The 26169-nt window shown below is 46.2% G+C and overlaps 2 protein-coding genes and 1 long non-coding RNA gene across 6 annotated transcripts in view; 2 read left to right on the forward strand and 1 right to left on the reverse strand.

Moving 5' to 3' along the window:
* Nucleotides 1-15010, forward strand: part of LOC118377852 (acyl-CoA synthetase short-chain family member 3, mitochondrial-like) — a 59788-nt gene extending 44778 nt beyond the window's left edge. Inside the window, exons 10-16 of the mRNA XM_052492406.1 lie at nucleotides 5847-5942; nucleotides 8501-8564; nucleotides 10346-10427; nucleotides 11376-11498; nucleotides 13702-13801; nucleotides 13913-14088; nucleotides 14458-15010. Coding sequence (XP_052348366.1) covers nucleotides 5847-5942; nucleotides 8501-8564; nucleotides 10346-10427; nucleotides 11376-11498; nucleotides 13702-13801; nucleotides 13913-14088; nucleotides 14458-14541 — 725 coding nt within the window. The 3' untranslated portion in view covers nucleotides 14542-15010. The remainder of the gene's footprint in view (nucleotides 1-5846; nucleotides 5943-8500; nucleotides 8565-10345; nucleotides 10428-11375; nucleotides 11499-13701; nucleotides 13802-13912; nucleotides 14089-14457) is intronic.
* Nucleotides 15011-15864: 854 nt separating this feature from the next.
* Nucleotides 15865-17385, forward strand: LOC127914572 (uncharacterized). Of its 4 annotated transcripts, XR_008088897.1 has the most exons (5): nucleotides 15865-16068; nucleotides 16415-16484; nucleotides 16623-16762; nucleotides 16833-17042; nucleotides 17113-17385. It is a non-coding gene; the product is annotated as an uncharacterized LOC127914572 (long non-coding RNA). The 4 variants fall into 4 exon arrangements; XR_008088895.1 differs by having other exon boundaries at nucleotides 16623-17042; XR_008088896.1 differs by lacking the exon at nucleotides 16415-16484 and having other exon boundaries at nucleotides 16623-17042.
* A 6280-nt stretch (nucleotides 17386-23665) lies between these two features.
* LOC118379888 (liprin-alpha-2-like) overlaps nucleotides 23666-26169 on the reverse strand; it is a 392202-nt gene continuing 389698 nt past the window's right edge. Inside the window, exons 30-31 of the mRNA XM_052492410.1 lie at nucleotides 25818-25901; nucleotides 23666-25030 (exon numbers count right to left, since the gene is read on the reverse strand). Of these exons, the coding sequence (XP_052348370.1) occupies nucleotides 25843-25901 (59 nt within the window). The 3' untranslated portion in view covers nucleotides 23666-25030; nucleotides 25818-25842. The remainder of the gene's footprint in view (nucleotides 25031-25817; nucleotides 25902-26169) is intronic.

The raw sequence follows: 26169 nt of genomic DNA on the forward strand, positions 1-26169 counted from the left end.
TCATATCCAACAAACCACTGAGGAGCCTGGATACAGCCCTTAGCCCTGGTATATTGGTCATATCCAACAAACCACTGAGGAGCCTGGATACAGCCCTTAGCCCTGGTATATTGGTCATATCCAACAAACCACCGAGGAGCCTGGATACAGCTATTAGCCCTGGTATATTGGTCATATCCCACAAACCACTGAGGTGCCTGGATACAGCTATTAGCCCTGGTATATTGGTCATATCCAACAAACCAGTGAGGTGCCTGGATACAGCCCTTAGCCCTGGTATATTGGTCATATCCAACAAACCACTGAGGTGCCTGGATACAGCTATTAGCCCTGGTATATTGGTCATATCCAACAAACCACTGAGGTGCCTGGATACAGCCCTTAGCCCTGGTATATTGGTCATATCCAACAAACCAGTGAGGTGCCTGGATACAGCCCTTAGCCCTGGTATATTGGTCATATCCAACAAACCACTGAGGTGCCTGGATACAGCTATTAGCCCTGGTATATTGGTCATATCCAACAAACCAGTGAGGTGCCTGGATACAGCTATTAGCCCTGGTATATTGGTCATATCCAACAAACCAGTGAGGTGCCTGGATACAGCTATTAGCCCTGGTATATTGGTCATATCCAACAAACCACTGAGGAGCCTGGATACAGCCCTTAGCCCTGGTATATTGGTCATATCCAACAAACCACTGAGGAGCCTGGATACAGCCCTTAGCCCTGGTATATTGGTCATATCCAACAAACCACTGAGGAGCCTGGATACAGCCCTTAGCCCTGGTATATTGGTCATATCCAACAAACCAGTGAGGTGCCTGGATACAGCCCTTAGCCCTGGTATATTGGTCATATCCAACAAACCACTGAGGAGCCTGGATACAGCCCTTAGCCCTGGTATATTGGTCATATCCAACAAACCACTGAGGAGCCTGGATACAGCCCTTAGCCCTGGTATATTGGTCATATCCAACAAACCACTGAGGAGCCTGGATACAGCCCTTAGCCCTGGTATATTGGTCATATCCAACAAACCACTGAGGAGCCTGGATACAGCCCTTAGCCCTGGTATATTGGTCATATCCCACAAACCAGTGAGGTGCCTGGATACAGCTACTAGCCCTGGTATATTGGTCATATCCAACAAACCACTGAGGTGCCTGGATACAGCCCTTAGCCCTGGTATATTGGTCATATCCAACAAACCACTGAGGAGCCTGGATACAGCCCTTAGCCCTGGTATATTGGTCATATCCAACAAACCACTGAGGAGCCTGGATACAGCCCTTAGCCCTGGTATATTGGTCATATCCAACAAACCAGTGAGGTGCCTGGATACAGCCCTTAGCCCTGATATATTGGTCATATCCCACAAACCAGTGAGGTGCCTGGATACAGCCCTTAGCCCTGGTATATTGGTCATATCCCACAAACCAGTGAGGTGCCTGGATACAGCTATTAGCCCTGGTATATTGGTCATATCCAACAAACCAGTGAGGTGCCTGGATACAGCCCTTAGCCCTGATATATTGGTCATATCCCACAAACCAGTGAGGTGCCTGGATACAGCCCTTAGCCCTGGTATATTGGTCATATCCAACAAACCAGTGAGGTGCCTGGATACAGCTACTAGCCCTGGTATATTGGTCATATCCCACAAACCACTGAGGTGCCTGGATACAGCCCTTAGCCCTGGTATATTGGTCATATCCAACAAACCAGTGAGGTGCCTGGATACAGCCCTTAGCCCTGGTATATTGGTCATATCCCACAAACCACTGAGGTGCCTGGATACAGCCCTTAGCCCTGGTATATTGGTCATATCCAACAAACCAGTGAGGTGCCTGGATACAGCCCTTAGCATATTGGTCATATCCAAACCAGTGAGGTGCCTGGATACAGCTACCCCTGGTATATTGGTCATATCCCACAAACCACTGAGGTGCCTGGATACAGCCCTTAGCCCTGATATATTGGTCATATCCCACAAACCAGTGAGGTGCCTGGATACAGCCCTTAGCCCTGGTATATTGGTCATATCCCACAAACCAGTGAGGTGCCTGGATACAGCTATTAGCCCTGGTATATTGGTCATATCCAACAAACCAGTGAGGTGCCTGGATACAGCCCTTAGCCCTGATATATTGGTCATATCCCACAAACCAGTGAGGTGCCTGGATACAGCTATTAGCCCTGGTATATTGGTCATATCCCACAAACCACTGAGGTGCCTTATTGGTATTATGATATTAATTTTTTTCTCCCCAATTTTCGATCTTGTCTCATCGCTGCAACTCTCCAAAGGGCTCGAGGGAGTCGAAAGTGGAGTCATGCGTCCTCCGAAACATGATCCGCCTAACCGCTCTCCTTAACACCTGCCTGCTTAACCAGGAAGCCAGCCACACCAATGTGTTGGAGAAAACACCGTTCAACCAGTTGTGGCACAGCCCGGGAATGTAACCTGGGTCTGTAGTAATGCCTTAGACCGCTGCGCCACTCGGGAGGCCCCAACCTTAGTTATTATAAACTGTTTACCAATGTAATTAGAACAGTAAACAAGTAATTGTGCATCATACATGACAATATACTCAAACTAACTGGTTTATAATATACTCTTATCCAAAATAGAATACATTAAATTACCTGTGTGTGTGTGTGTGTGTGTGTGTGTGTGTGTGTGTGTGTGTGTGTGTGTGTGTGTGTGTGTGTGTGTATATACAGTACCAGTCAAATGTTTGGACACACCTACTCAATCCAGGGTTTTCTTTATACTGGTCTATTGGTTCAGACGGGTCAGTAGAGAGATGAGAGGTAGGACAGTGCTGCAGGAATGTTTGCCATCTCCTCTCTCTCTCTCAGCTCTGCCCCAGTAGGGGTCTGCTGACCTTGGGCCTGCTGTCTGATCACGGTCATCCTCTGACTTGAGAGTTGCCCCAGCAACCGCACATCACCAGGACAACCCAAAGTTACCCCAGCAACTGCACATCGGGACAATCCAATCCCCCTCACTCTCTCCACACACAGATGCAGGCCCAGACTCACAGAAACACACGTGCACACACACACATACACACACACACATAGTCTGCCCCCTGAGATCTGACACCTGACATGTGAGAAGGGTCAGATTGTCTGACTCAATAGTCTGTGTGTGTGTATGCTTGCTTCTGTGTGTTTGTGCGTCTGTGTGCATGCGTGGTACGTGGTTGTGTAAAAGTCGATGTGAGATTAGAGAGAAGAGCAAGTCAAGGTGGTTCTGGGAGTGGATTCATGAGTGTTTATATGTCAGAGATCCCAAAACAAAGATAAAGGGTTTGTGTGCCTCTGTGTCTGTACAGACAGACCAGTGATGACGCTTGGCTTTTAGACGGCACCCTGTAATGAAAGGGCACAATGCTACCTCCCCTCCTCTCCCCTTACCTCCCCTTCTCTCCTCTCCCACCCACTGCATGGCCTCAGTGTCCCTTAATTCATCACTCTCAAACAGCCTCTCACCACCACAGACCCAACAGACCCGTCTGTCTGGAGAAGATTGATTTGCTTGCGTACTCATATCTCCCCACTGAGATAGAGGGAGAGAGATATTGAGCGAGACCCTACCTCTTTCATCCCTCGTCCATGTCTAAACCTGTTTTCACACTGATTTCCTCTCAGTATCCCTCTCTCTGGTGGTCATCTGGAGCCTTGCTCAGTCGACTCTGCTTGTTGTCACTAGGCAATTTTTCCTGTCATTGGGAATATAATGATAACGTCCGGTTTTCTGCTTAGCGAAAGCCTTTCTGTTTGAGAACACTCAAAGTATGGAGAACTAAGCAGTGCAGTGGCATATTAATAGCCTTCCTTCCACTCGCTGGAATAAAAACAGCTCTGATTTTTCAAGGCTATTGCAGTATGCAGCATGTTCAATCATTGTCCATTGGTTAGAATGGCAGCCTTCCAATTCAGTTCCATTCCCATTTTTGTGTTACCCGGCACAGGGCTTGGAAACCTTCCAGCTGCTGGTCCGCCTCTCTCACCTCTGGGCTACTGCTGCCCCTTACACATCAGGAAGAACTCAGGACAAAATGAAAGTATTTGAAACAAAGATCGGATAACAATCAATTCATAAAGTACTGTAGATCTATACTTTTCCCATGGAATTGGGTAGTGCTGCAGGTGGCCTTTAAAAAACCCCAGAGATGTTCCAAGGTGTTTTATTCTCTGTGTTCGTGTATCCACTAACAGCCCAAATGTACCTGGTTATGTAAGCAGACCATAAAGCCCTGGGCATTGTTTTCCTTCTAAGTATTTAATCGGCGAGCGCAATTATACTTGGCCATTATATTGGTTGTCACTGCTCATCTCTGTTCCGGCTTTAATTGCTGTCTGAAATCTATGCCGCAATTACAACGACTGCTGCTAACAGCGTGAATTTAAACGCAACGCTGCTGCCACAGCTCAGGGGGTTTATTGTGTGATCCTCACATGTTCCCATTTAGAGAGGGCTGTCACGGTCTACATGTGTTGCTAGAATCTGCCGTTTCTGCACTGATCTATATGTGGGCTGAGCAGACACACACAGCTACTCTGCACAGGTTTATTGATCTCTATCCATATATATATATATATATAAAAACAGAGCTGTAAACATAAGGCGGGCCTACTACACCATGTCATCTCCCTGCTTCCACACTCGAGGAGGAAGCAGAACAGTGGCTGGTTTGTTGTCATTGGTCACTGAGGTGGCTGAGGCCACCGGCTGATAGGTCCTGAATTTTGACCAGGTATGTGAGACCGGGGCAGACATAGGTCAACCTTCTGTGTCTCCTATTGGGGGAGACCTCAGTGTTGGCCGTCAGTGTTGGCCGGAGGTAGAAGGGCTTTGAAGTCTACAGGGAGGGATTAACCTGCTGATGATTAATGAGCCCTGAGTGGTGCAGAACATCTCTAGTTCAGAGGGCACTGCCCTGGTGGCTAGAGGAGGATTCATTTCTCTTCCGCCATTGATCTGGGATGTTCTGCGACATCTCCATCACAGTCAACCCCCCCCCAAGCAAAGAATGCCTTATGATATGGATAGAAGATTAGTCCAAAACATTAGCTAAGAAAGTGAAGTAGGTTAGCGTGCTCTCACATTCAGATATCTCCATGACAACAGGATACAATGATGAGGATATAGCAAGAAAACTATTTGCGGTGGCGACAATTGGTTATATTCTCTTCTCCTATTATCCTCCACCAGAGCCTCCCCTGTGTGATATGTCACCTCTTTGATTGTTCTGCTGTATTTAGGTTGGAACCAGGGCTGTAGTGTTGATGTGTGGGCACGTGACTGGAGACAGAATAGACAGAGATATCTCAGTATAAAGTGGAGCAGCTGTGTGGAGTGGAGGTTGGTTGTGTGACTCAGGGAGCCCATAGGAACTGTCATAGTTCTGGTAATGTAGGTTAACTCTGCTCACAGAAAGAACATAGGGCTCAACCACAGCTTTGATGACATGCCTGACAATCACAAACAATTATATTTCTAGTCATGCATGAAACTGACATTTGTTCGACTCGAAAGTGTGAATAATTTGTTCCCCTTTACACATTCTGTAAAACTTTTTATGGTTGTGGGGGAAAAAGTTGAAATTCTGACGTTACATTGATCTTTGAGGACAACGCGCATGCATGCGTGCATATGTTTCTGTGTGTGTGTGTGTACGCACGTGTGAATGTGTGTTTATAAAGTGCATGTGTGTTGCAGAGATAAGAGAGTAGCGTGGAAGTTGCATGAGTTGTGGCAGTAAAAGTGTAAAGTCTTAATGATCTCACCCTGTATGCCCTCTGTCCTCTTTCTCCCTCTCTCCTTTCATCAGAGAGTGGTTCAGCAATCACGTCCTCCTGTATTGGCCTGGGAAACTCTCTATCTCCCCCTGCTGGTCAGGCTGGCAAACCCGTTCCAGGATACAATGGTGAGAACTAACCTGTCTCTTTTCATTAGAGCAGAACTATCCAGGTGCGTCATGCCCCCCAAAAGTCTGAGGAGGCACAAAGTACGTGAGGATGGCTGGGGGGCTAGGACCCCTATCCGGAAGTTGGAGAATGTATCATTTTTCTAACACCTGAAACAGCTTTTTTTTCTGCAATCTAGCCATAATCGTTATGCTTAATTTTATGTAAAGTGTTTATTTTTCTGCATATCTAAGCAGAAAAACCTCTTGAGCTGTCTGTATCCTCCTGACTGGTGGTTATTTTTTTAAAGAAACTAAATATGCTTCTCTGCATCTCTGCTAAAATTTGGGTAAAAGATTGAAAGGAATGTGAATCTTATTCAGTAAATTAATAACTGCTTGCTTTTCTAAAGTCTACCAATCTTGCCAGTAGACATGCAGTTAAGGTACACTATATATACAAAAGTATGCGTACATCCCTTCAAATTAGTGGATTCAGCTTATTTCAGCCACACACGTTGCTGCTAGGTGTATAAAATCGAGCACACAGGCGTGCAATCTCCACAGACAAACATTGGCAGTAGAATGGCCTTACCTGTGCCATTTTGTTTCTCACCAATTTTGTGATATCCAATTGCGATCCAATTCCGATCTTGTCTTATCGCTGCAACTCCCCAACGGGCTCAGGAGAGGCAAAGGTCGAGTAATGCGTTCTCTGAAACATGACCAGCCAAACTGCCTTTCTTAACACCCGCCCGCTTAACCCGGAAGCCAGCCGCACCAATGTGTCGGAGGAAACACCGTTCAACTGGCGACTGAAGTCAGCCTGCAGGCGCCCGGCCTGCCCACAAGGAGTCGCTGGAGTGCAATGAGCCAAGTAAAGACCCCCGGTGAAACCCTCCCCTAACCCAGACAACACTGGGCCAATTGTGCGCCACCCTATGGGACTCCCGATCACGACCAGTTGTGACACAGCCTTGTGTCGAACCCGGGTCTGTAGTGACGCCTCAAGCACTGCAATGCAGTGTCTTAGACCGCTGCACCACTCGGGAGGCCTGAGCTCAGTGACTTTTAACGTGGCACTGTCATAGGATGCCACCTTTCCAACAAGTCAGTTCGTCAAGTTTCTGCCCTGGTCAACTGTAAGTTCTGTTATTGTGAAGTGGAAACGTCTAGGAGCAACAATGTCTCAGCCCTGAAGTAGTAGGCCACACAAGCTGACAGAACGGGACCGCCAAGTGCTGAGGCACGTAGCGCATAAGAATCGTCGATCCTCTCTTGCAACACTCACTACCGAGTTCCAACCTTCCCCTGGAAGCAACGTCAGCACAATAACTGTTTTCTGGGGGCTTCATGAAATGGGTTTCCATGGCCGAGCAGCCGCACACAACCCTAAAATCACCATGTGCAATGCCAAGCGTCGGGCTGGAGTCGTGCAAAGCCATTGGACTCAGTGGAGCAGTGGAAACGCGTTCTCTGGAGTGATGAATCGTGCTTGGCGGATGCCAGGAGAAATCTACCTGCCCGAATGCATATTGTAAAGTTTGGCGGAGAAGGAATAATGGTCTGGGGCAGTTTTTCATGGTTCAGGCTTGGCCCCTTAGTTCCAGTGAAGGGAAATCTTAATGCTGTAGCATACAATGACATTCTAGAAAATTCTGTGCTTCCAACTTTATAGCAAGAGTTTGGCGAAGGCCCTCTCCTGTTTCAGCATGACAATGCCCCGTGCACAAAGCGAGGACCATACAGAAATGGTTTGTCGAGATTGGTGTGGAAGAACTTGACTGGCCTGCACAGAGCCTTGACCTCAACCCCATCAAACACCTTTGAGATTAATTGGAACGCTGACTGCGAGCCAGGCCTAATCGCCCGACCTCACTAATGCTCTTGTGGCTGAATTGAAGCAAGTTCCTGCAGCAATGTTCCAACATCTAGTGGAAAGCCTTCCCAGAAGAGTGGAGACTGTTTATAGCATATTAATGCCCATGATTTTGGAATGAGATGTTCGATGAGCAGATGTCCACATACTTGGTCATGTAGTGTTGATAGACAAACGAGCTAACTTGATTGATATGCTGAAATGGCTTCTTAGGTTCCCAATCTCCCAACGAGCTACTATATAGGTTAGCCAAAGCCAACGCCAACTTCATAACATTTCTAGGTGGCTCGTAGTATTCCAGAGAAACAACAACAACAAAACGTTTACAAAAACAAAATCTGTATTTTTTTAAACAGGACAAATATGAGGGGGCACGGTGCCGCCCATGGGCATGACTGGAACTATCCCAAATGTTCTGAAATGTCTCAGTCAATTTACCTGACCAGTATGCAGAGAGAGACACTGCTTTTCAGGCTCTGTAACTGTAATCAGCAAAAAGGTATTAATGTCACACTGTAATTGTTTTAATATGGGCATGTGTGAGAGGAGTCCAGGGGTATTGGCTTGGGAAAAGAAAAAACACACACCATCAATACAAAGGTTGAACTTCAGAGCAACCCACGTTTTGACATCCCACATCGCCCACTGCTGAAATATAAGCCCTATAAATCAGATTTCTATGCACTTCTCTCTTCTCTAGTCACAGTGATCGACGATGATATGCAGGAGGTGACGCCAAGGACTCTGGGAAATATTGTGGTGAGGTAAGCCAGCCGCATGGTCATGGCCACGCCTCTGTGAGCAGCGAAGTCATTCTGTTATACTGCCTCTGTCACCTGGAGTAGCAAACCTTTCTGTCTCTGCACCAGGGAGGATGAACACACACATACACACTGTCACTTTTAGAAACTCGAGCACAGTAAAATAAGTCCTGTTTTCTATCTGTTCAAATAGGAGGGTGGAATTGTTTTATGGAAATAATTTACTTTGAAATGACCATACAAAACATTTTTCCATCACCCAGGGCTACATGCAGACCTGTCTTCTCCATACAAACAGGTCTCCACTGTAGTAGCTTCCACAGAAGGACCTGAGAGAGAACGAGAGAGAATGTGTGTGTTGGGAGCTGATTGTGTGAGCCGGGCCACGGCGAGGGCACATCAGTCCTTCCTCCCCATTGTGCTCTTATCTGTGAGCCTGTTACCTGGAAATCACTCCCATCTTCCATTCGCCACCTCATTGTTATTGCGGCCACTGTCTCTGCACCAATAAGGTGGATTTACAATGGATTCAGCCCGAGCTGCTATGGAGCTTTTCATCAGAGAACTAATAGCCACAACTCTTCTCACCAACCCTTTTCTCTGTTTAAGGACTAACTTTAGCTCTGAGGTGAATTGATAATGGAGAATCTCTCTTCCAGAGTCAAGATGGGAGGCATCAAAAGCATTTTCTTATAGTGCATTGTGTAAATAAACCTTAGGCATTGTTATTTCCTTTGGGTGGCGAGGATCTCATGCGCTAAGAAAAAGCATCAGTGCCCTAATTGAATTTGGTTTGTTTTGTTGCTTCAAAGGCTGTTTTGTGTCTGAGTGTGGAAGTGCATTCAAAAAAGGGTGACAGCCTCATTAGGATATAAATGCAGGCGGTTGAACCATGGAACATTATTAGGTCTTGGTTTGTTCATTTCCTCTCCGGGCTAGAGCAATACCAGGGGTGCCCTAGATCTGGCTGCAGTCAAAGACAGACAGGGAAAGCTTCTATACTCTCACCAACAGTACAGACTTTGAACAAAATTGGAATATATATATTTTTAAAGGTTATTTGTTCTTGATGCAACTACAATACTCAAACATGCTGCTTTGTAAACGGGTGTGATGCGGACAGGGCTTGAACTTGGATGACCCTCTCAAGAATATTTGGGGGTGATTGAGAGTGACCCTGGGTAAAGGGATACTCAGTCACCCTATACCTGTGTGTGTGTTCACACGAAGGGTCAGGTCAGGCCCAGCAGACACTGGGCTCCATGTCTGAACCCACTAAAGGTGCAGTGTAATGGTATCCACTACCTCAGCCCCCCAACTCTTTTATAAACCTTATAGACTGACAGGCTTATCTTTCTAATTTAGACACTTGCTAAACCCGAAGTATTATACATACGGGTTTAGAAATCCTAGAGTATCTTATCTCCCCATAGAAAAACAGTGCCTCAGACATCTTGAAGCCAGTGGGTGGGGGTTTATTGTGATCATGGCTTCATGGGTAAAAGAAGACAACCCTAGACCTCCTCTGATTATTACAATTATTATTATTACAATTAACTGTTTTGTCGCATTTGTTATTAGCTAAAGTTGTTGTTGGATATTATTTGTAGCATCACAGAGTATGGGGATCAGTGCCACTGTAATAGTCCTCACCGTGACTGGCATGGGGATCCAGCTGTCCCACGGTGTCACCTCAGTCACTGCCACCGTCTGTTGCATGTCAGACACTAGTCTCTCTCTCTCACCCACCCACCCACACACCCTCCGTCTCTCCTCTCCTCCAGGCTGCCACTACCACCAGGAGCAGCTTTATCTCTGTGGCAGAACCAGGAGCTTTTCAAGGAGCTCTACTTCACCAAGTTCCCTGTAGGTTATCTCACCTTTAGGCTTTATTCATGTCTTAGCATTAGATAATAATTCACCACGTTACTGTGTGTGTGTGTGTGTGTGTGTGTGTGTGTGTGTGTGTGTGTGTGTGTGTGTGTGTGTGTGTGTGTGTGTGTGTGTGTGTGTGTGTGTGTGTGTGTGTGTGTGTGTGTGTGTGTGTGTGTGTGTGTGTGTTCACTGCTTTGGATTTGTCACATACTTACCAAGATGCATAATGACTTTGGATTCTAGATTTCAACTTTAATAACCATGTAATTCATGGGACAGGCTGGATGAATTTTGTGCTGGCCAGTGATGCCATCTAGTGGTTCAAATGTACTGTATGATTATACACTGTGCACAAAACATTCGGAACACCTGCTCTTTCCATGACATAGACTGACCAGGTGAATCCAGGTGAAAGCTATGATCCCTTATTGATGTCACTTGTTAAATCCACTTGAATCACTGTAGAAGAAGGGGAGCACACATGTTAAAGAATCATTTTTAAGCCTTGAGACAATTGAGTCATGGATTGTGTATGTGTACCATTCAGAGGGTGAATGGGCAAGACAAAATATTTAAGTGCCTTTGAACGGGGTATGGTAGTAGGTTCCAGGCACACCGATTTGAGCGTGTCAAGAACTGCAACGTTGCTGGATTTTTCACGCTCAACAGTTTCCCGTTTGTATCAAGAATGATGCACCACCCAAAGGACATCCAGCCAACTTGACACAACAGTCAACATGGGCCAGCATCCCTGTGGAACGCTTTTGACACCTTGTAGAATCCATTGCCCAATGAATTTAGGCTGTTCTCAATATTAGGAAGGTGTTCCCAATGTTTTGTACACTCAGTGTAGAAAACAGAACAAAAACACCCAAAGGTGATCTACACTAGAGTGGTGATTTTATCTGAACGTCAGTCATTACCTGCTGTTTACCTTAGGGTTTCTATGACACCATGGACGCAGGCTACGTGGATGAGGAGGGTTTCCTGTACATCATGTCTCGCTCTGATGATGTCATCAACGTGGCGGGCCACAGGCTGTCGGCAGGGGCGCTGGAAGAGGTAGGAACGGAGAGAATAATAGGTCCAGGTTGCATGGATATGAATCTACCTGTTAACAGGTTATTCCCTTGTGTTATGGCGTCTGTGTCAGCCACACGGTGGAGACGCATAGTTAATGACTGGAGTAGAAATGTCATTAGGAAAAAAGGTTTCTCCATGTAACCTGACCAGAAATGTATTGTAACATCTCTGAGTGTTACTATCCCTAAACATGGATTTTCAGTCTGACCAAAGTCACCCTAAAAAAGACTCAATAGTCTCTACAGGCCAGAATGTTGAATGAAATGCTATTTCCAGTTACTTTACAGGTTGTACATGCTGTTGGTCCTGTTGGAGGTGGAGATGGGGTATCCACAGGAAAGTGTTGTTTAACCGGCACCTTTAGGGTCTGTCACTTGTATTTTCAATCTCATTTCCTCACAATCACCTGAAAGTGTTTGCCGCTTGGTCCGTGGTTCGGTTAGGCTCTGCCATATTGTGAAAGTGTTTGCCGTTTGGTCCGTGGTTCGGTTAGGCTCTGCCATATTGTGAAAGTGTTTGCCGTTTGGTCCGTGGTTCGGTTAGGCTCTGCCATATTGTGAAAGTGTTTGCCGTTTGGTCCGTGGTTCGGTTAGGCTCTGCCATATTGTGAAAGTGTTTGCCGTTTGGTCCGTGGTTCGGTTAGGCTCTGCCATATTGTCAAAGTGTTTGCCGTTTAGTCCGTGGTTCGGTTAGGCTCTGCCATATTGTGAAAGTGTTTGCCGTTTGGTCCGTGGTTCGGTTAGGCTCTGCCATATTGTGAAAGTGTTTGCCGTTTGGTCCGTGGTTCGGTTAGGCTCTGCCATATTGTGAAAGTGTTTGCCGTTTGGTCCGTGGTTCGGTTAGGCTCTGCCATATTGTGAAAGTGTTTGCCGTTTGGTCCGTGGTTCGGTTAGGCTCTGCCATATTGTGAAAGTGTTTGCCGTTTGGTCCGTGGTTCGGTTAGGCTCTGTCATATTGTGAAAGTGTTTGCCGTTTGGTCCGTGGTTCGGTTAGGCTCTGCCATATTGTGAAAGTGTTTGCCGTTTGGTCCGTGGTTCGGTTAGGCTCTGTCATATTGTGAAAGTGTTTGCCGTTTGGTCCGTGGTTCGGTTAGGCTCTGCCATATTGTGAAAGTGTTTGCCGTTTGGTCCGTGGTTCGGTTAGGCTCTGCCATATTGTGAAAGTGTTTGCCGTTTGGTCCGTGGTTCGGTTAGGCTCTGCCATATTGTGAAAGTGTTTGCCGTTTGGTCCGTGGTTCGGTTAGGCTCTGCCATATTGTGAAAGTGTTTGCCGTTTGGTCCGTGGTTCGGTTAGGCTCTGCCATATTGTGAAAGTGTTTGCCGTTTGGTCCGTGGTTCGGTTAGGCTCTGCCATATTGTGAAAGTGTTTGCCGTTTGGTCCGTGGTTCGGTTAGGCTCCGCCATATTGTGAAAGTGTTTGCCGTTTGGTCCGTGGTTCGGTTAGGCTCTGCCATATTGTGAAAGTGTTTGCCGTTTGGTCCGTGGTTCGGTTAGGCTCTGTCATATTGTGAAAGTGTTTGCCGTTTGGTCCGTGGTTCGGTTAGGCTCTGCCATATTGTGAAAGTGTTTGCCGTTTGGTCCGTGGTTCGGTTAGACTCTGCCATATTGTGAAAGTGTTTGCCGTTTGGTCCGTGGTTCGGTTAGACTCTGCCATATTGTGAAAGTGTTTGCCGTTTGGTCCGTGGTTCGGTTAGGCTCTGCCATATTGTGAAAGTGTTTGCCACGTGCAAATTGCATCAGTATTGAATAATAAAAAGCAGAAGTACAAACCGATATACAGACCACTGTACTAGCGAAGGTTGGGTTGATAACACTTCCCTGTCACAGGAGGTTGGTGGCACCTTAATTGGGGAGGATGGGCTTGAGGTAATGACTGGAGCGGAATCAGTGGAATGGTATCAAATACAACATACATGGTTTCCATGGGTTTGATGCCATTCCATTCACTCCGTTCCAGCCATTATTGGGATCCGTCCTCCCCTCAGCAGCCTCCACTGTTCCCTGTGGATATGTTGTATCAGATTACCCCCGACATAGGGACAAAACCGGCGGACAACAGGTAAAATAAGTTACAATGAAGTTTGTTAAACATTCTGACTTGTAATGGGACTGTTCAGGAATGCTGAGCCTTCAAGTGTGTAAGTATTTCACTCTCAGATTCTAAGAGGCTTTGTGTGTTCCAGTCTGTCCTGCTGCACCCCGGGGTGGTGGACTGTGCTGTGGTGGGTCTGGAGGACTCCCTGAAGGGCCACGTCCCCCTGGCTCTGTGTGTTCTCAGAAACGGTAAGAGATACAGGACAAAGGTCCATTTAATAGAGCAATTTGGGGATCCAACATTACGGTGACTGTGGGGTTATAGAAATTCAAACACCTGTGTATGTGGTTCTGTCTCAGACCTAAAGAAGAGCCAGGGAGACGTGGTGAAGGAGATTGTGAGCCTGGTCAGAGAGACCATCGGGCCCGTGGCTGCTTTCAGGAAGGTGCTGATTGTCAGAGGTCTCCCAAAGACCCGCTCTGGGAAGATCCCCCGCTCCTCCCTGGCTAACCTGGTCAACGGGAAGCCATTCACGGTAACTCACCACACATTCACCCACCATGTCAATGCTACATGGATTGAAGCCAACAACAATGTTTTTGTAGCATATTAGAATCTGAGGTATTCAGGCACTTTGAGGAATGTCTCTATATTAATAATATTTTGTTTGGTTCTGGAAGACAGAGGCAATTATTCACCAATAATAGCACTGGATTATTATTCCTGTACAGCTGCCAATTATCTGGCGAGTCGGCGTTGGATCAATTTAATTCATACCGAAATTGAATAAAAGTTTGAGGATTATATGAAAGATGAAATTCACTCACAATGTAATAAGATTTAAAGAGAAATGGAAAGATATTGCTACTACTAGTAGTACGGAAGACTGTGTCTGTCTCCACAGATATCCCCTACCATTGAGGACCCAGATGTGTACAAGGACATTGAGAAGATGGTGAAACAGGAGCTGAGACCCACTGGACAGTGACTCTCTAACCCTCCACCTGGGCTGCAGACATTGCAGAGTCTACCATGAAGGGTGGACTAGAACTGTTCTTCTGACTAGACAGAAAACAGCCAGGTTGCCAAGAGCTGTATGTACTTTAGCCTACTCCTCTGACTTTCGTTGGCGTGACAACGAACATGGCACAACAGGAGTTGACTATAGCACAAGCAGATTTGCAAACCGGTCACAGTGCATCTTCACTATTCCACTGAAGACACTCCCAATTGTAGACTTAACAGTTGCACTGTCTAACATTACCCAAAGAGAACAGTCATTCTGAGAGATGGGTGTCACTACCTCTGTGTGGGGGTGACATTGAATAGCCAGGACAAGAAATGACATGAAATAACTTGATGGTAGACCTTGAACAGTGGTTAACGATATTGTGAAAATGTGAAGTATATTTACCACTGTGAAATAAAATGTGAAAAAACTTGGTATAGCTACAGAACACGTTCAATTCTCTGAGTAAGGCCTAGATTCAATCAGATCGAGAGTTTAACCGGCGAGAGCCGACACCCGCATAACTGTTTTGGCGGTGTCGGAGGTGGAACTGCGTTGGAGCTGTCAAATTGGTGAGAAGCTGCTCTTGATCATTGTCACAAAGCCACACCCATCCCACTGGTGTTAGAAGTTCAGAAGCAGAAAGTAGGCTATATAGAAATACTGACGCTCAAATTGAAAGTCCTTCAAATGAAATAAGGAGGATTTCTATCAGCCCAATCAAGGTGTAGATTCCATCTCACATTCCAATGTTCCAACTTGTAATCAAGGCTGCATGATGTTTCTCTTAATGCAACTTCGTGCAGCCAATGGCAATGTCCACTTTAGGTATAACGCCAGGAGCTGCTTGTGCATTTAACAGCTCTAACTTAGTTTCACCTCCGACTCCACCAAAACAACCGCTATGCAGTTTAAAGCCTGTTTGTCGAATCCTCATGGTGTTACCAGTAATGGGTACCAATATCAAAGATAGGTAGAAACTGCCTCTCCAATAGAAATCCCAGATCACACTTTGTAGCCGATCTCATCTGGTCTAATGGCCGTGTCGCGCCGAACTGCATATGTGCAGGAGTTAAATCAAAGGCAGTAGAGATCTTCAAGAAATGGGCCTGGGGCTTTCCCACCTGGACCTGATATGCATAAATAATACAATTATAGAGACCGTTACAAACAGACCCAAGGACAACTAGATCCGTTGCAAATAGACCTGGTCGGATCCAGACCCGATCCGAGTGAGGGAAGACGCAAGTCATTTAATCTATTAACACAAGTGTGAGAGGAGGGGGAGAGAGAGAGGTGCTGCTCTAGCATGTGGGGGAAAGGCTGTAATGTGAGTGAGTGACACTGGGAGGAGGGAGAGAGAGAGGTGCTGCTCTAGCATGTGGGGGAAAGGCTGTAATGTGAGTGAGTGACACTGGGAGGAGGGAGAGAGAGAGGTGCTGCTCTAGCATGTGGGGGAAAGGCTGTAATGTGAGTGAGTGACACTGGGAGGAGGGAGAGAGAGAGGTGCTGCTCTAGCATGTGGGGGAAAGGCTGTAATGTGAGTGAGTGACACTGGGAGGAGGGAGGGAGAGAGGTGCTGCTCTAGCATGTGGGGAAAGGCTGTAATGTGAGTGAGTGACACTGGGAGGAGGGAGAGAGAGAGGTGCTGCTCTAGCATGTGGGGGAAAGGCTGTAATGTGAGTGAGTGACACTGGGAGGAGGGAGGGAGAGAGGTGCTGCTCTAGCATGTGGGGAAAGGCTGTAATGTGAGTGAGTGACACTGGGAGGAGGGAGAGAGAGAGTGCTGCTCTAGCATGTGGGGAAAGGCTGTAATGTGAGTGAGTGACACTGGGAGGAGGGAGAGAGAGAGGTGCTGCTCTAGCATGTGGGGGAAAGGCTGTAATGTGAGTGAGTGACACTGGGAGGAGGGAGAGAGAGAGGTGCTGCTCTAGCATGTGGGGAAAGGCTGTAATGTGAGTGAGTGACACTGGGAGGAGGGAGAGAGAGAGGTGCTGCTCTAGCATGTGGGGAAAGGCTGTAATGTGAGTGAGTGACACTGGGAGGAGGGAGGGAGAGAGGTGCTGCTCTAGCATGTGGGGGAAAGGCTGTAATGTGAGTGAGTGACACTGGGAGGAGGGAGAGAGAGAGGTGCTGCTCTAGCATGTGGGGGAAAGGCTGTAATGTGAGTGAGTGACACTGGGAGGAGGGAGAGAGAGAGGTGCTGCTCTAGCATGTGGGGGAAAGGCTGTAATGTGAGTGAGTGACACTGGGAGGAGGGAGGGAGAGAGGTGCTGCTCTAGCATGTGGGGGAAAGGCTGTAATGTGAGTGAGTGACACTGGGAGGAGGGAGAGAGAGAGGTGCTGCTCTAGCATGTGGGGGAAAGGCTGTAATGTGAGTGAGTGACACTGGGAGGAGGGAGGGAGAGAGGTGCTGCTCTAGCATGTGGGGGAAAGGCTGTAATGTGAGTGAGTGACACTGGGAGGAGGGAGGGAGAGAGGTGCTGCTCTAGCATGCGGGGGAAAGGCTGTAATGTGAGTGAGTGACACTGGGAGGAGGGAGGGAGAGAGGTGCTGCTCTAGCATGTGGGGGAAAGGCTGTAATGTGAGTGAGTGACACTGGGAGGAGGGAGAGAGAGAGGTGCTGCTCTAGCATGTGGGGGAAAGGCTGTAATGTGAGTGAGTGACACTGGGAGGAGGGAGGGAGAGAGGTGCTGCTCTAGCATGTGGGGGAAAGGCTGTAATGTGAGTGAGTGACACTGGGAGGAGGGAGGGAGAGAGGTGCTGCTCTAGCATGCGGGGGAAAGGCTGTAATGTGAGTGAGTGACACTGGGAGGAGGGAGGGAGAGAGGTGCTGCTCTAGCATGTGGGGGAAAGGCTGTAATGTGAGTGAGTGACACTGGGAGGAGGGAGGGAGAGAGGTGCTGCTCTAGCATGCGGGGGAAAGGCTGTAATGTGAGTGACACTGGGAGGAGGGAGGGAGAGACTATACAAATTGATGGAAGGTGGTGTTGGGGGAAAAACATACAACATTATAAAATCCATGTACATAAACGACAAGTGTGGTTAAAATAGACATAAAACACATTTCTTCCCACAGGGCTGTGGGGTGAGACAGGGATGCAGCTTAAACCCCACCCTCTTCAACATATATATCAACGAATTGGGGAGGGCACTAGAAAAGTCTGCAGAACCCGGCCTCACCCTACTAGAATCTGAAGTCAAATGTATATTGTTTGCTGACGATCTGGTGCTTCTGTCACCAACCAAGGAGGGCCTACAGCAGCAGCTAGATCTTCTGCACAGATTCTGCCAGACCTGGGCCCTGACAGCAAATCTCAATAAGACCAGAATAATGGTGTTCCAAAAAAGGTCCAGTCGCCAGGACCACAAATACAAATTCCATCTAGACACTGTTGTCCGTGCACAAAAAAGAACACAAAAAAAAAACTATACATACCTTGGGGCGGCAGGGTAGCCTAGTGGTTAGAGTGTTGGACTAGTAACAAGTTGGACAAGTTGCAAGTTCAAACCCCCGAGCTGACAAGGTACAAATCTGTCGTTCTGCCCCTGAACAGGCAGTTAACCCACTGTTCCTAGGCCGTCATTGAAAATAAGAACTTGTTCTTAACTGACTTGCCTGGTTAAATAAAGGTCAAATAAAAAAAATCAGCGCCACAGGTAACTTTCATAAAGCCTTGAATGATCTGAGAGACAAGTCAAGAAAGGCATTCTATGCCATCAAAAGGTACATAACATTTGACATACCATTTAGGATCTGGCAAAATACTTGAATCAATTATAGAACCCATTGCCCTTTATGGTTGTGAGGTCTGGGGTCCGTTCACCAACCAAGAATTCACAAAATGGGACAAACACCAAATTGAGACAGCATGCAGAATTCTGCAAAAATATTCTCTGTGTTCAAATAATGCATGCAGAGCAGAATTATGCCAAAACCAGCTAATTATCAAAATACAGATAAGAGCCGTTTAAATTCTACAACCACCTAAAAGGAAGCGATTCCCAAACTTTCCATAACAAAGCCATCACCTACAGAGAGATGAACCTGGAGAAGAGTCCCCTAAGCAAGCTGGTCCTGGAGCTCTGTTCACAAACACAAACAGACCCCACAACAGTTTCTTGCTCTCTCTCCTGCAGCAGTCGTGTTTGGATCAGTTATACAGTTTCTTGCTCTTTCTCCTGCAGCAGTCGTGTTTGGATCAGTTATACAGTTTCTTGCTCTCTCTCCTGCAGCAGTCGTGTTTGGATCAGTTATACAGTTTCTTGCTCTCTCTCCTGCAGCAGTCGTGTTTGGATCAGTTATACAGTTTCTTGCTCTCTCTCCTGCAGCAGTCGTGTTCGGATCAGTTATACAGTTTCTTGCTCTCTCTCCTGCAGCAGTCGTGTTTGGATCTGTTATACAGTTTCTTGCTCTCCCTACCGCAGCAGTCGTGTTTGGATCAGTTATACAGTTTCTTGCTCTCTCTCCTGCAGCAGTCGTGTTTGGATCTGTTATACAGTTTCTTGCTCTCTCTCCTGCAGCAGTCGTGTTTGGATCTGTTATACAGTTTCTTGCTCTCCCTACCGCAGCAGTCGTGTTTGGATCAGTTATACAGTTTCTTGCTCTCTCTCCTGCAGCAGTCGTGTTTGGATCAGTTATACAGTTTCTTGCTCTCTCTCCTGCAGCAGTCGTGTTCGGATCAGTTATACAGTTTCTTGCTCTCTCTCCTGCAGCAGTCGTGTTTGGATCTGTTATACAGTTTCTTGCTCTCCCTACCGCAGCAGTCGTGTTTGGATCAGTTATACAGTTTCTTGCTCTCTCTCCTGCAGCAGTCGGGTTCTGGTCTGTTATACAGTTTCTTGCTCTCTCTCCTGCAGCAGTCGTGTTCTGGTCTGTTATACAGTTTCTTGCTCTCCCTACCGCAGCAGTCGTGTTTGGATCTGTTAAACAGTTTCTTGCTCTCTCTCCTGCAGCAGTCGTGTTTGGATCAGTTATACAGTTTCTTGCTCTCTCTCCTGCAGCAGTCGTGTTTGGATCAGTTATACAGTTTCTTGCTCTCTCTCCTGCAGCAGTCGTGTTTGGATCTGTTATACAGTTTCTTGCTCTCCCTACCGCAGCAGTCGTGTTTGGATCAGTTATACAGTTTCTTGCTCTCTCTCCTGCAGCAGTCGTGTTTGGATCAGTTATACAGTTTCTTGCTCTCCCTACTGCAGCAGTCGTGTTTGGATCTGTTATACAGTTTCTTGCTCTCTCTCCTGCAGCAGTCGTGTTTGGATCAGTTATACAGTTTCTTGCTCTTTCTCCTGCAGCAGTCGTGTTTGGATCAGTTATACAGTTTCTTGCTCTCCCTACTGCAGCAGTCGTGTTTGGATCAGTTATACAGTTTCTTGCTCTCTCTCCTGCAGCAGTCGTGTTTGGATCAGTTATACAGTTTCTTGCTCTTTCTCCTGCAGCAGTCGTGTTTGGATCAGTTATACAGTTTCTTGCTCTCCCTACTGCAGCAGTCGTGTTTGGATCAGTTATACAGTTTCTTGCTCTTTCTCCTGCAGCAGTCGTGTTTGGATCAGTTATACAGTTTCTTGCTCTCTCTCCTGCAGCAGTCGTGTTTGGATCAGTTATACAGTTTCTTGCTCTCTCTCCTGCAGCAGTCGTGTTTGGATCAGTTATACAGTTTCTTGCTCTTTCTCCTGCAGCAGTCGTGTTTGGATCAGTTATACAGTTTCTTGCTCTCCCTACTGCAGCAGTCAAGTTTGGATCAGTTATACAGTTTCTTGCTCTTTCTCCTGCAGCAGTCGTGTTTGGATCAGTTATACAGTTTCTTGCTCTCCCTACTGCAGCAGTCGTGTTTGGATCTGTTATACAGTTTCTTGCTCTCCCTACTGCAGCAGTCGTGTTTGGATCAGTTATACAGTTTCTTGCTCTCCCTACTGCAGCAGTCGTGTTTGGATCAGTTATACAGTTTCTTGCTCTCCCTACTGCAACAGTCGTGTTCGGATCTGTTATACAGTTTCTTGCTCTCCCTACTGCAGCAGTCGTGTTTGGATCAGTTATACAGTTTCTTGCTCTCCCTACTGCAGCAGTCGTGTTTGGATCAGTTATGCAGTTTCTTGCTCTCCCTACTGCAACAGCCGTGTTCGGATCAGTTATACAGTTTCTTGCTCTCTCTCCTGCAGCAGTCGTGTTCGGATCTGTTATACAGTTTCTTGCTCTCTCTCCTGCAGCAGTCGTGTTTGGATCAGTTATACAGTTTCTTGCTCTCTCTCCTGCAGCAGTCGTGTTTGGATCAGTTATACAGTTTCTTGCTCTCCCTACTGCAGCAGTCGTGTTTGGATCAGTTATACAGTTTCTTGCTCTCCCTACTGCAGCAGTCGTGTTCGGATCAGTTATACAGTTTCTTGCTCTCCCTACTGCAACAGCCGTGTTCGGATCAGTTATACAGTTTCTTGCTCTCTCTCCTGCAGCAGTCGTGTTTGGATCAGTTATACAGTTTCTTGCTCTCCCTACTGCAGCAGTCGTGTTTGGATCAGTTATACAGTTTCTTGCTCTCCCTACTGCAGCAGTCGTGTTTGGATCAGTTATACAGTTTCTTGCTCTCCCTACTGCAGCAGTCGTGTTTGGATCAGTTATACAGTTTCTTGCTCTCCCTACTGCAACAGCCGTGTTCGGATCAGTTATACAGTTTCTTGCTCTCTCTCCTGCAGCAGTCGTGTTTGGATCAGTTATACAGTTTCTTGCTCTCCCTACTGCAGCAGTCGTGTTTGGATCAGTTATACAGTTTCTTGCTCTCCCTACTGCAACAGCCGTGTTCGGATCAGTTATACAGTTTCTTGCTCTCCCTACTGCAGCAGTCGTGTTTGGATCAGTTATACAGTTTCTTGCTCTCTCTCCTGCAGCAGTCGTGTTTGGATCAGTTATACAGTTTCTTGCTCTCCCTACTGCAGCAGTCGTGTTTGGATCAGTTATACAGTTTCTTGCTCTCCCTACTGCAGCAGTCGTGTTTGGATCAGTTATACAGTTTCTTGCTCTCCCTACTGCAACAGCCGTGTTTGGATCAGTTATACAGTTTCTTGCTCTCCCTACTGCAGCAGTCGTGTTTGGATCAGTTATACAGTTTCTTGCTCTCCCTACTGCAACAGCCGTGTTCGGATCAGTTATACAGTTTCTTGCTCTCTCTCCTGCAGCAGTCGTGTTTGGATCAGTTATACAGTTTCTTGCTCTCCCTACTGCAGCAGTCGTGTTTGGATCAGTTATACAGTTTCTTGCTCTCTCTCCTGCAGCAGTCGTGTTTGGATCAGTTATACAGTTTCTTGCTCTCTCTCCTGCAGCAGTCGTGTTTGGATCAGTTATACAGTTTCTTGCTCTCTCTCCTGCAGCAGTCGTGTTTGGATCAGTTATACAGTTTCTTGCTCTTTCTCCTGCAGCAGTCGTGTTCGGATCAGTTATACAGTTTCTTGCTCTCTCTCCTGCAGCAGTCGTGTTCGGATCAGTTATACAGTTTCTTGCTCTCTCTCCTGCAGCAGTCGTGTTTGGATCAGTTATACAGTTTCTTGCTCTCCCTACTGCAACAGTCGTGTTCGGATCTGTTATACAGTTTCTTGCTCTCTCTCCTGCAGCAGTCGTGTTCGGATCAGTTATACAGTTTCTTGCTCTCCCTACTGCAGCAGTCGTGTTCGGATCTGTTATACAGTTTCTTGCTCTTTCTCCTGCAGCAGTCGTGTTCGGATCAGTTATACAGTTTCTTGCTCTCCCTACTGCAGCAGTCGTGTTTGGATCTGTTATACAGTTTCTTGCTCTTTCTCCTGCAGCAGTCGTGTTCGGATCTGTTATACAGTTTCTTGCTCTCTCTCCTGCAGCAGTCGTGTTCGGATCAGTTATACAGTTTCTTGCTCTCCCTACTGCAGCAGTCGTGTTCGGATCTGTTATACAGTTTCTTGCTCTCTCTCCTGCAGCAGTCGTGTTCGGATCTGTTATACAGTTTCTTGCTCTCTCTCCTGCAGCAGTCGTGTTCGGATCAGTTATACAGTTTCTTGCTCTCCCTACTGCAGCAGTCGTGTTCGGATCTGTTATACAGTTTCTTGCTCTCTCTCCTGCAGCAGTCGTGTTCGGATCAGTTATACAGTTTCTTGCTCTCCCTACTGCAGCAGTCGTGTTCGGATCTGTTATACAGTTTCTTGCTCTCTCTCCTGCAGCAGTCGTGTTCGGATCAGTTATACAGTTTCTTGCTCTCCCTACTGCAGCAGTCGTGTTTGGATCTGTTATACAGTTTCTTGCTCTTTCTCCTGCAGCAGTCGTGTTCGGATCTGTTATACAAAAGGTATTTGTTTCTTTTTGATTGAAAACAATTACAGTAAGGTACTTAATTGTTAACCAGAAATTATTTGATATTGAGATTTTAAAAACTGGTAAGCAATTTGGGTCCAGGAAAACATCTGAGCTCTGGGTGTATTCAGGCACGTTAAACACTGAACATTATAGTTAGAAATAGACTGAATAGAGCTGACACGATTCCCTATTCCATGTGATAGACAATCATTTTTGTTCTACACAATACATTTCTATCTGAACATTCTGTTAGGTTATGTCCTCCTGAACAGGCCCCTGCAGGCGCTGGAAGGGTCTCCCACCTCATAACTTAGCTTCAGTTTGGGTTCAATCCTCATGCTGCCAACATTTTAACACTATTAATGAAGCTTACTTTATACCTACTTACAGACTTCAACAAACTCCAACCGTACAAATCGAAATCCCTTCATATTACTATAACAAAACCATTTAGCAGTCAACGGGATATCGCTTAAAGCACTAATGATGCCAGAACTGAGCTCTGGAGTGGATATTCTGGTGTGCCACATCCTACATCTATCATCCAATCTACCTTGTTGATACATTCATATGTTAATGTGTGTTTTGTCATATATATAGATATATTTTTTTTAATTCCAGCCCGTCCCCGGTAGGCCATCATTGTAAATAAGAATTTGTTCTTAACGGACTTGTCTAGTTAAATAAAATAATTGTCATGTTTATTTTATATCTTATAGTTTAATATGATGAATGAACTCTTCATACTAGAGCTCTGAAGTGAAGCAATGAGTGAAAAATAGTCATTTCAACAGCTACTTCACTGACAGTATTTTTTTTATTGGCAATGAAAATTTGATTGATCACCACTTAGTTTTGACCAAAATACAATTAGCAATGAATAAAAAATGGACATAAAATAAAATGATTCTTTGTTTGTGCAAATCGAGGATGTAAAAGTCAACAAAAAATTCAAACCTGATCGAGTACTCCAGCAGAAATAACTCAAAGACAGGTAGGAGGGCTGTACAGTAGGTTTCCCTGGCAACTCAGACAAAAACAAAAAGTCAACAATTACACCAATGTCACAGCAAGCAACAGGTTTGTCATTAAAATTCACCTCACTTCGACATGTTCATATACACTCTATGCACAATGAGTTAAGCAGTCTGTCTTTCAGTTATTTCTCAGCGATGCTGAGTCGGACCCCACGGCAAAATAAAAAAAAGTCCAGCTTGAGTTTATTCATGTATGGCTTTATGGTCAAGGTACTGTAGGTGAGTGAGATCATCTGATGAAGAGTGTTCCTGCTGTTAGTTGATCTCTGAGCTGAGTAGCTTCAGAGTGGAGTCTATCTTTTAGTCTGTGGCTGTAGTCCACAGTTTCTGTGGTTGTATCAAAGTGCTTGTCACATCATCAGTAGACATCACAGTGCGTTTCTGTGTCCTCCACCCAGAATGCTTTGCTATGAGATGGGCTTCGTCATGATTGTGAGGTGAGGGGCTGTGGCTGGTGACGTGGATACATGGGGCTGTACACGCCACTAGAGGGCAGGCTTTACCAGCTGGGGGGGAGGTCACGTGGCGACCAGATGGACAGTCTCTCCAAGGTGAAAACACACGTTTCCCTGCACAATGGAAAATAACTATGTACAAAATGGTCTCTCGGGGAATGATGGAGAAATGTTTAAAGAGCAGCATATTTGAACCAAGGACATGGACTTGAAATGGGAAGGCGGGGTTTATTTGCACAAACTCTGAATATCTTTTCATTTTTGTAATATAGATGTGTATATATTTATATATATATATATTTAAAAAAACTCATATTTATATTCATTTACAGATAACCTACACATCTCCTGGTAGAAGAAATACACAGTACATTATGCTTCAACAAGTTATTGTACATGTAAAAGGTAGAAACGGTGACAACAGGACAGATTGAAGGAAAGTAGCACCGGCAGCTGCTGCCCAGGTTTCAGGGGGCCTTGACTTGTAAGTGCAGAGGGGGGCGGCTTGGCAGGAGGTACCCCTCGCTGCCCCCCCCTCTCTTTTTGGTGGGTGGGTGGGTAGGGGGGTGCTTCTTGGCAGTGCGTCTCGTCAGAATGTTTGTTCCAGGCAGGAGGACCCGTCCAGCAGCTCCAAGGTACAGTAAGACCTTCTCTACATACAGTATCTGGACCTGAAAGAGAGGAGGTATGGTTTACTTACACTGTGCCACTGTGAAGCTTTATCCACAGTGACAGTGCAGTTTTCATAAACATGGATTTGATCACATGGGAATTATTGTTGACATTACTAATTGTGTAACATCTCATTTGAGACATAGCTGCCATATATCTCTCTACCTTGGCATTTAGGGGTATTCATGTATATATTAGGGATCCCCATTAGTTCCTGCCAAGGCAGCAGCTACTCTTCCTGGGGTCCAAACACATGAAGGCACTTACATCACACATGAAAAAAATATAAAAACAGTACATCATATAACAGTATTACACCACTACATATCTACAATACAAAATGTATATTACTGCCATACTACCTGTGTGTGTCTCTTCACAGTCCCCGCTGTTCCACAAGGTGTATTTCTATCAGTTAAAAAAAAATCTGATTCTACTGCTTGCATCAGTTACCTGATGTGGAATACAGTTCCATGTGTTCTGTGGCTGTAGTTGTCTGTGCTGGACAGAGATTAAAGGAGGGACAACAGAGTGAGACCGCCTCATGCTGCTGCCTTTGACTCCTATCATCTGATCATGAGTGCCTGCTCTAGAGCAGGGACTCTCCTCTCCAAGCAAACATGGTTATCTGTAAAGACAAGTTACCCTCTCACCCCGTTCCAATTTCTCACAGTCATTTGCTGTCCCTGAGCAGAACGACAGATGTAAGAGAGAGGGAGAGTTTGTGCGTGAGCATGTGTGTATGCGCAACTGATAGCTTGTACAGTGATAATGTGTGTGACTTACAGCATACAGTCTCTCTTCTCCTCCCTCAGCAGGAGTAGGTCCTCACTGTAGAGCTGTCCAGACGCTGCACTGCTAAGGGGCCAACTGTAGGGGGAGACAGAGACACGTCAGTTAGTCACTTAGCTTCAACACCCAGAGTGGGCCCAGGGTCAGTAGATAATGCTATCCAACTTACTTTATGCCCATAACAACTGACACAGGATCAGCTCCCATTGTCCACTGTGAGAGGGACAAACAAATGAGAGAGACAAACAAAACGGACTCTAAACCAGTTGATAAGGGCTGGGAGAACAGTAGACCATACTGTGGATACAACACACTGTACACACACACACCACACACGGGAACGAGG

The sequence above is a fragment of the Oncorhynchus keta genome, chromosome 33 (genome assembly GCF_023373465.1).
Source record: "Oncorhynchus keta strain PuntledgeMale-10-30-2019 chromosome 33, Oket_V2, whole genome shotgun sequence".
Taxonomy (NCBI): Eukaryota; Metazoa; Chordata; class Actinopteri; order Salmoniformes; family Salmonidae; genus Oncorhynchus; species Oncorhynchus keta.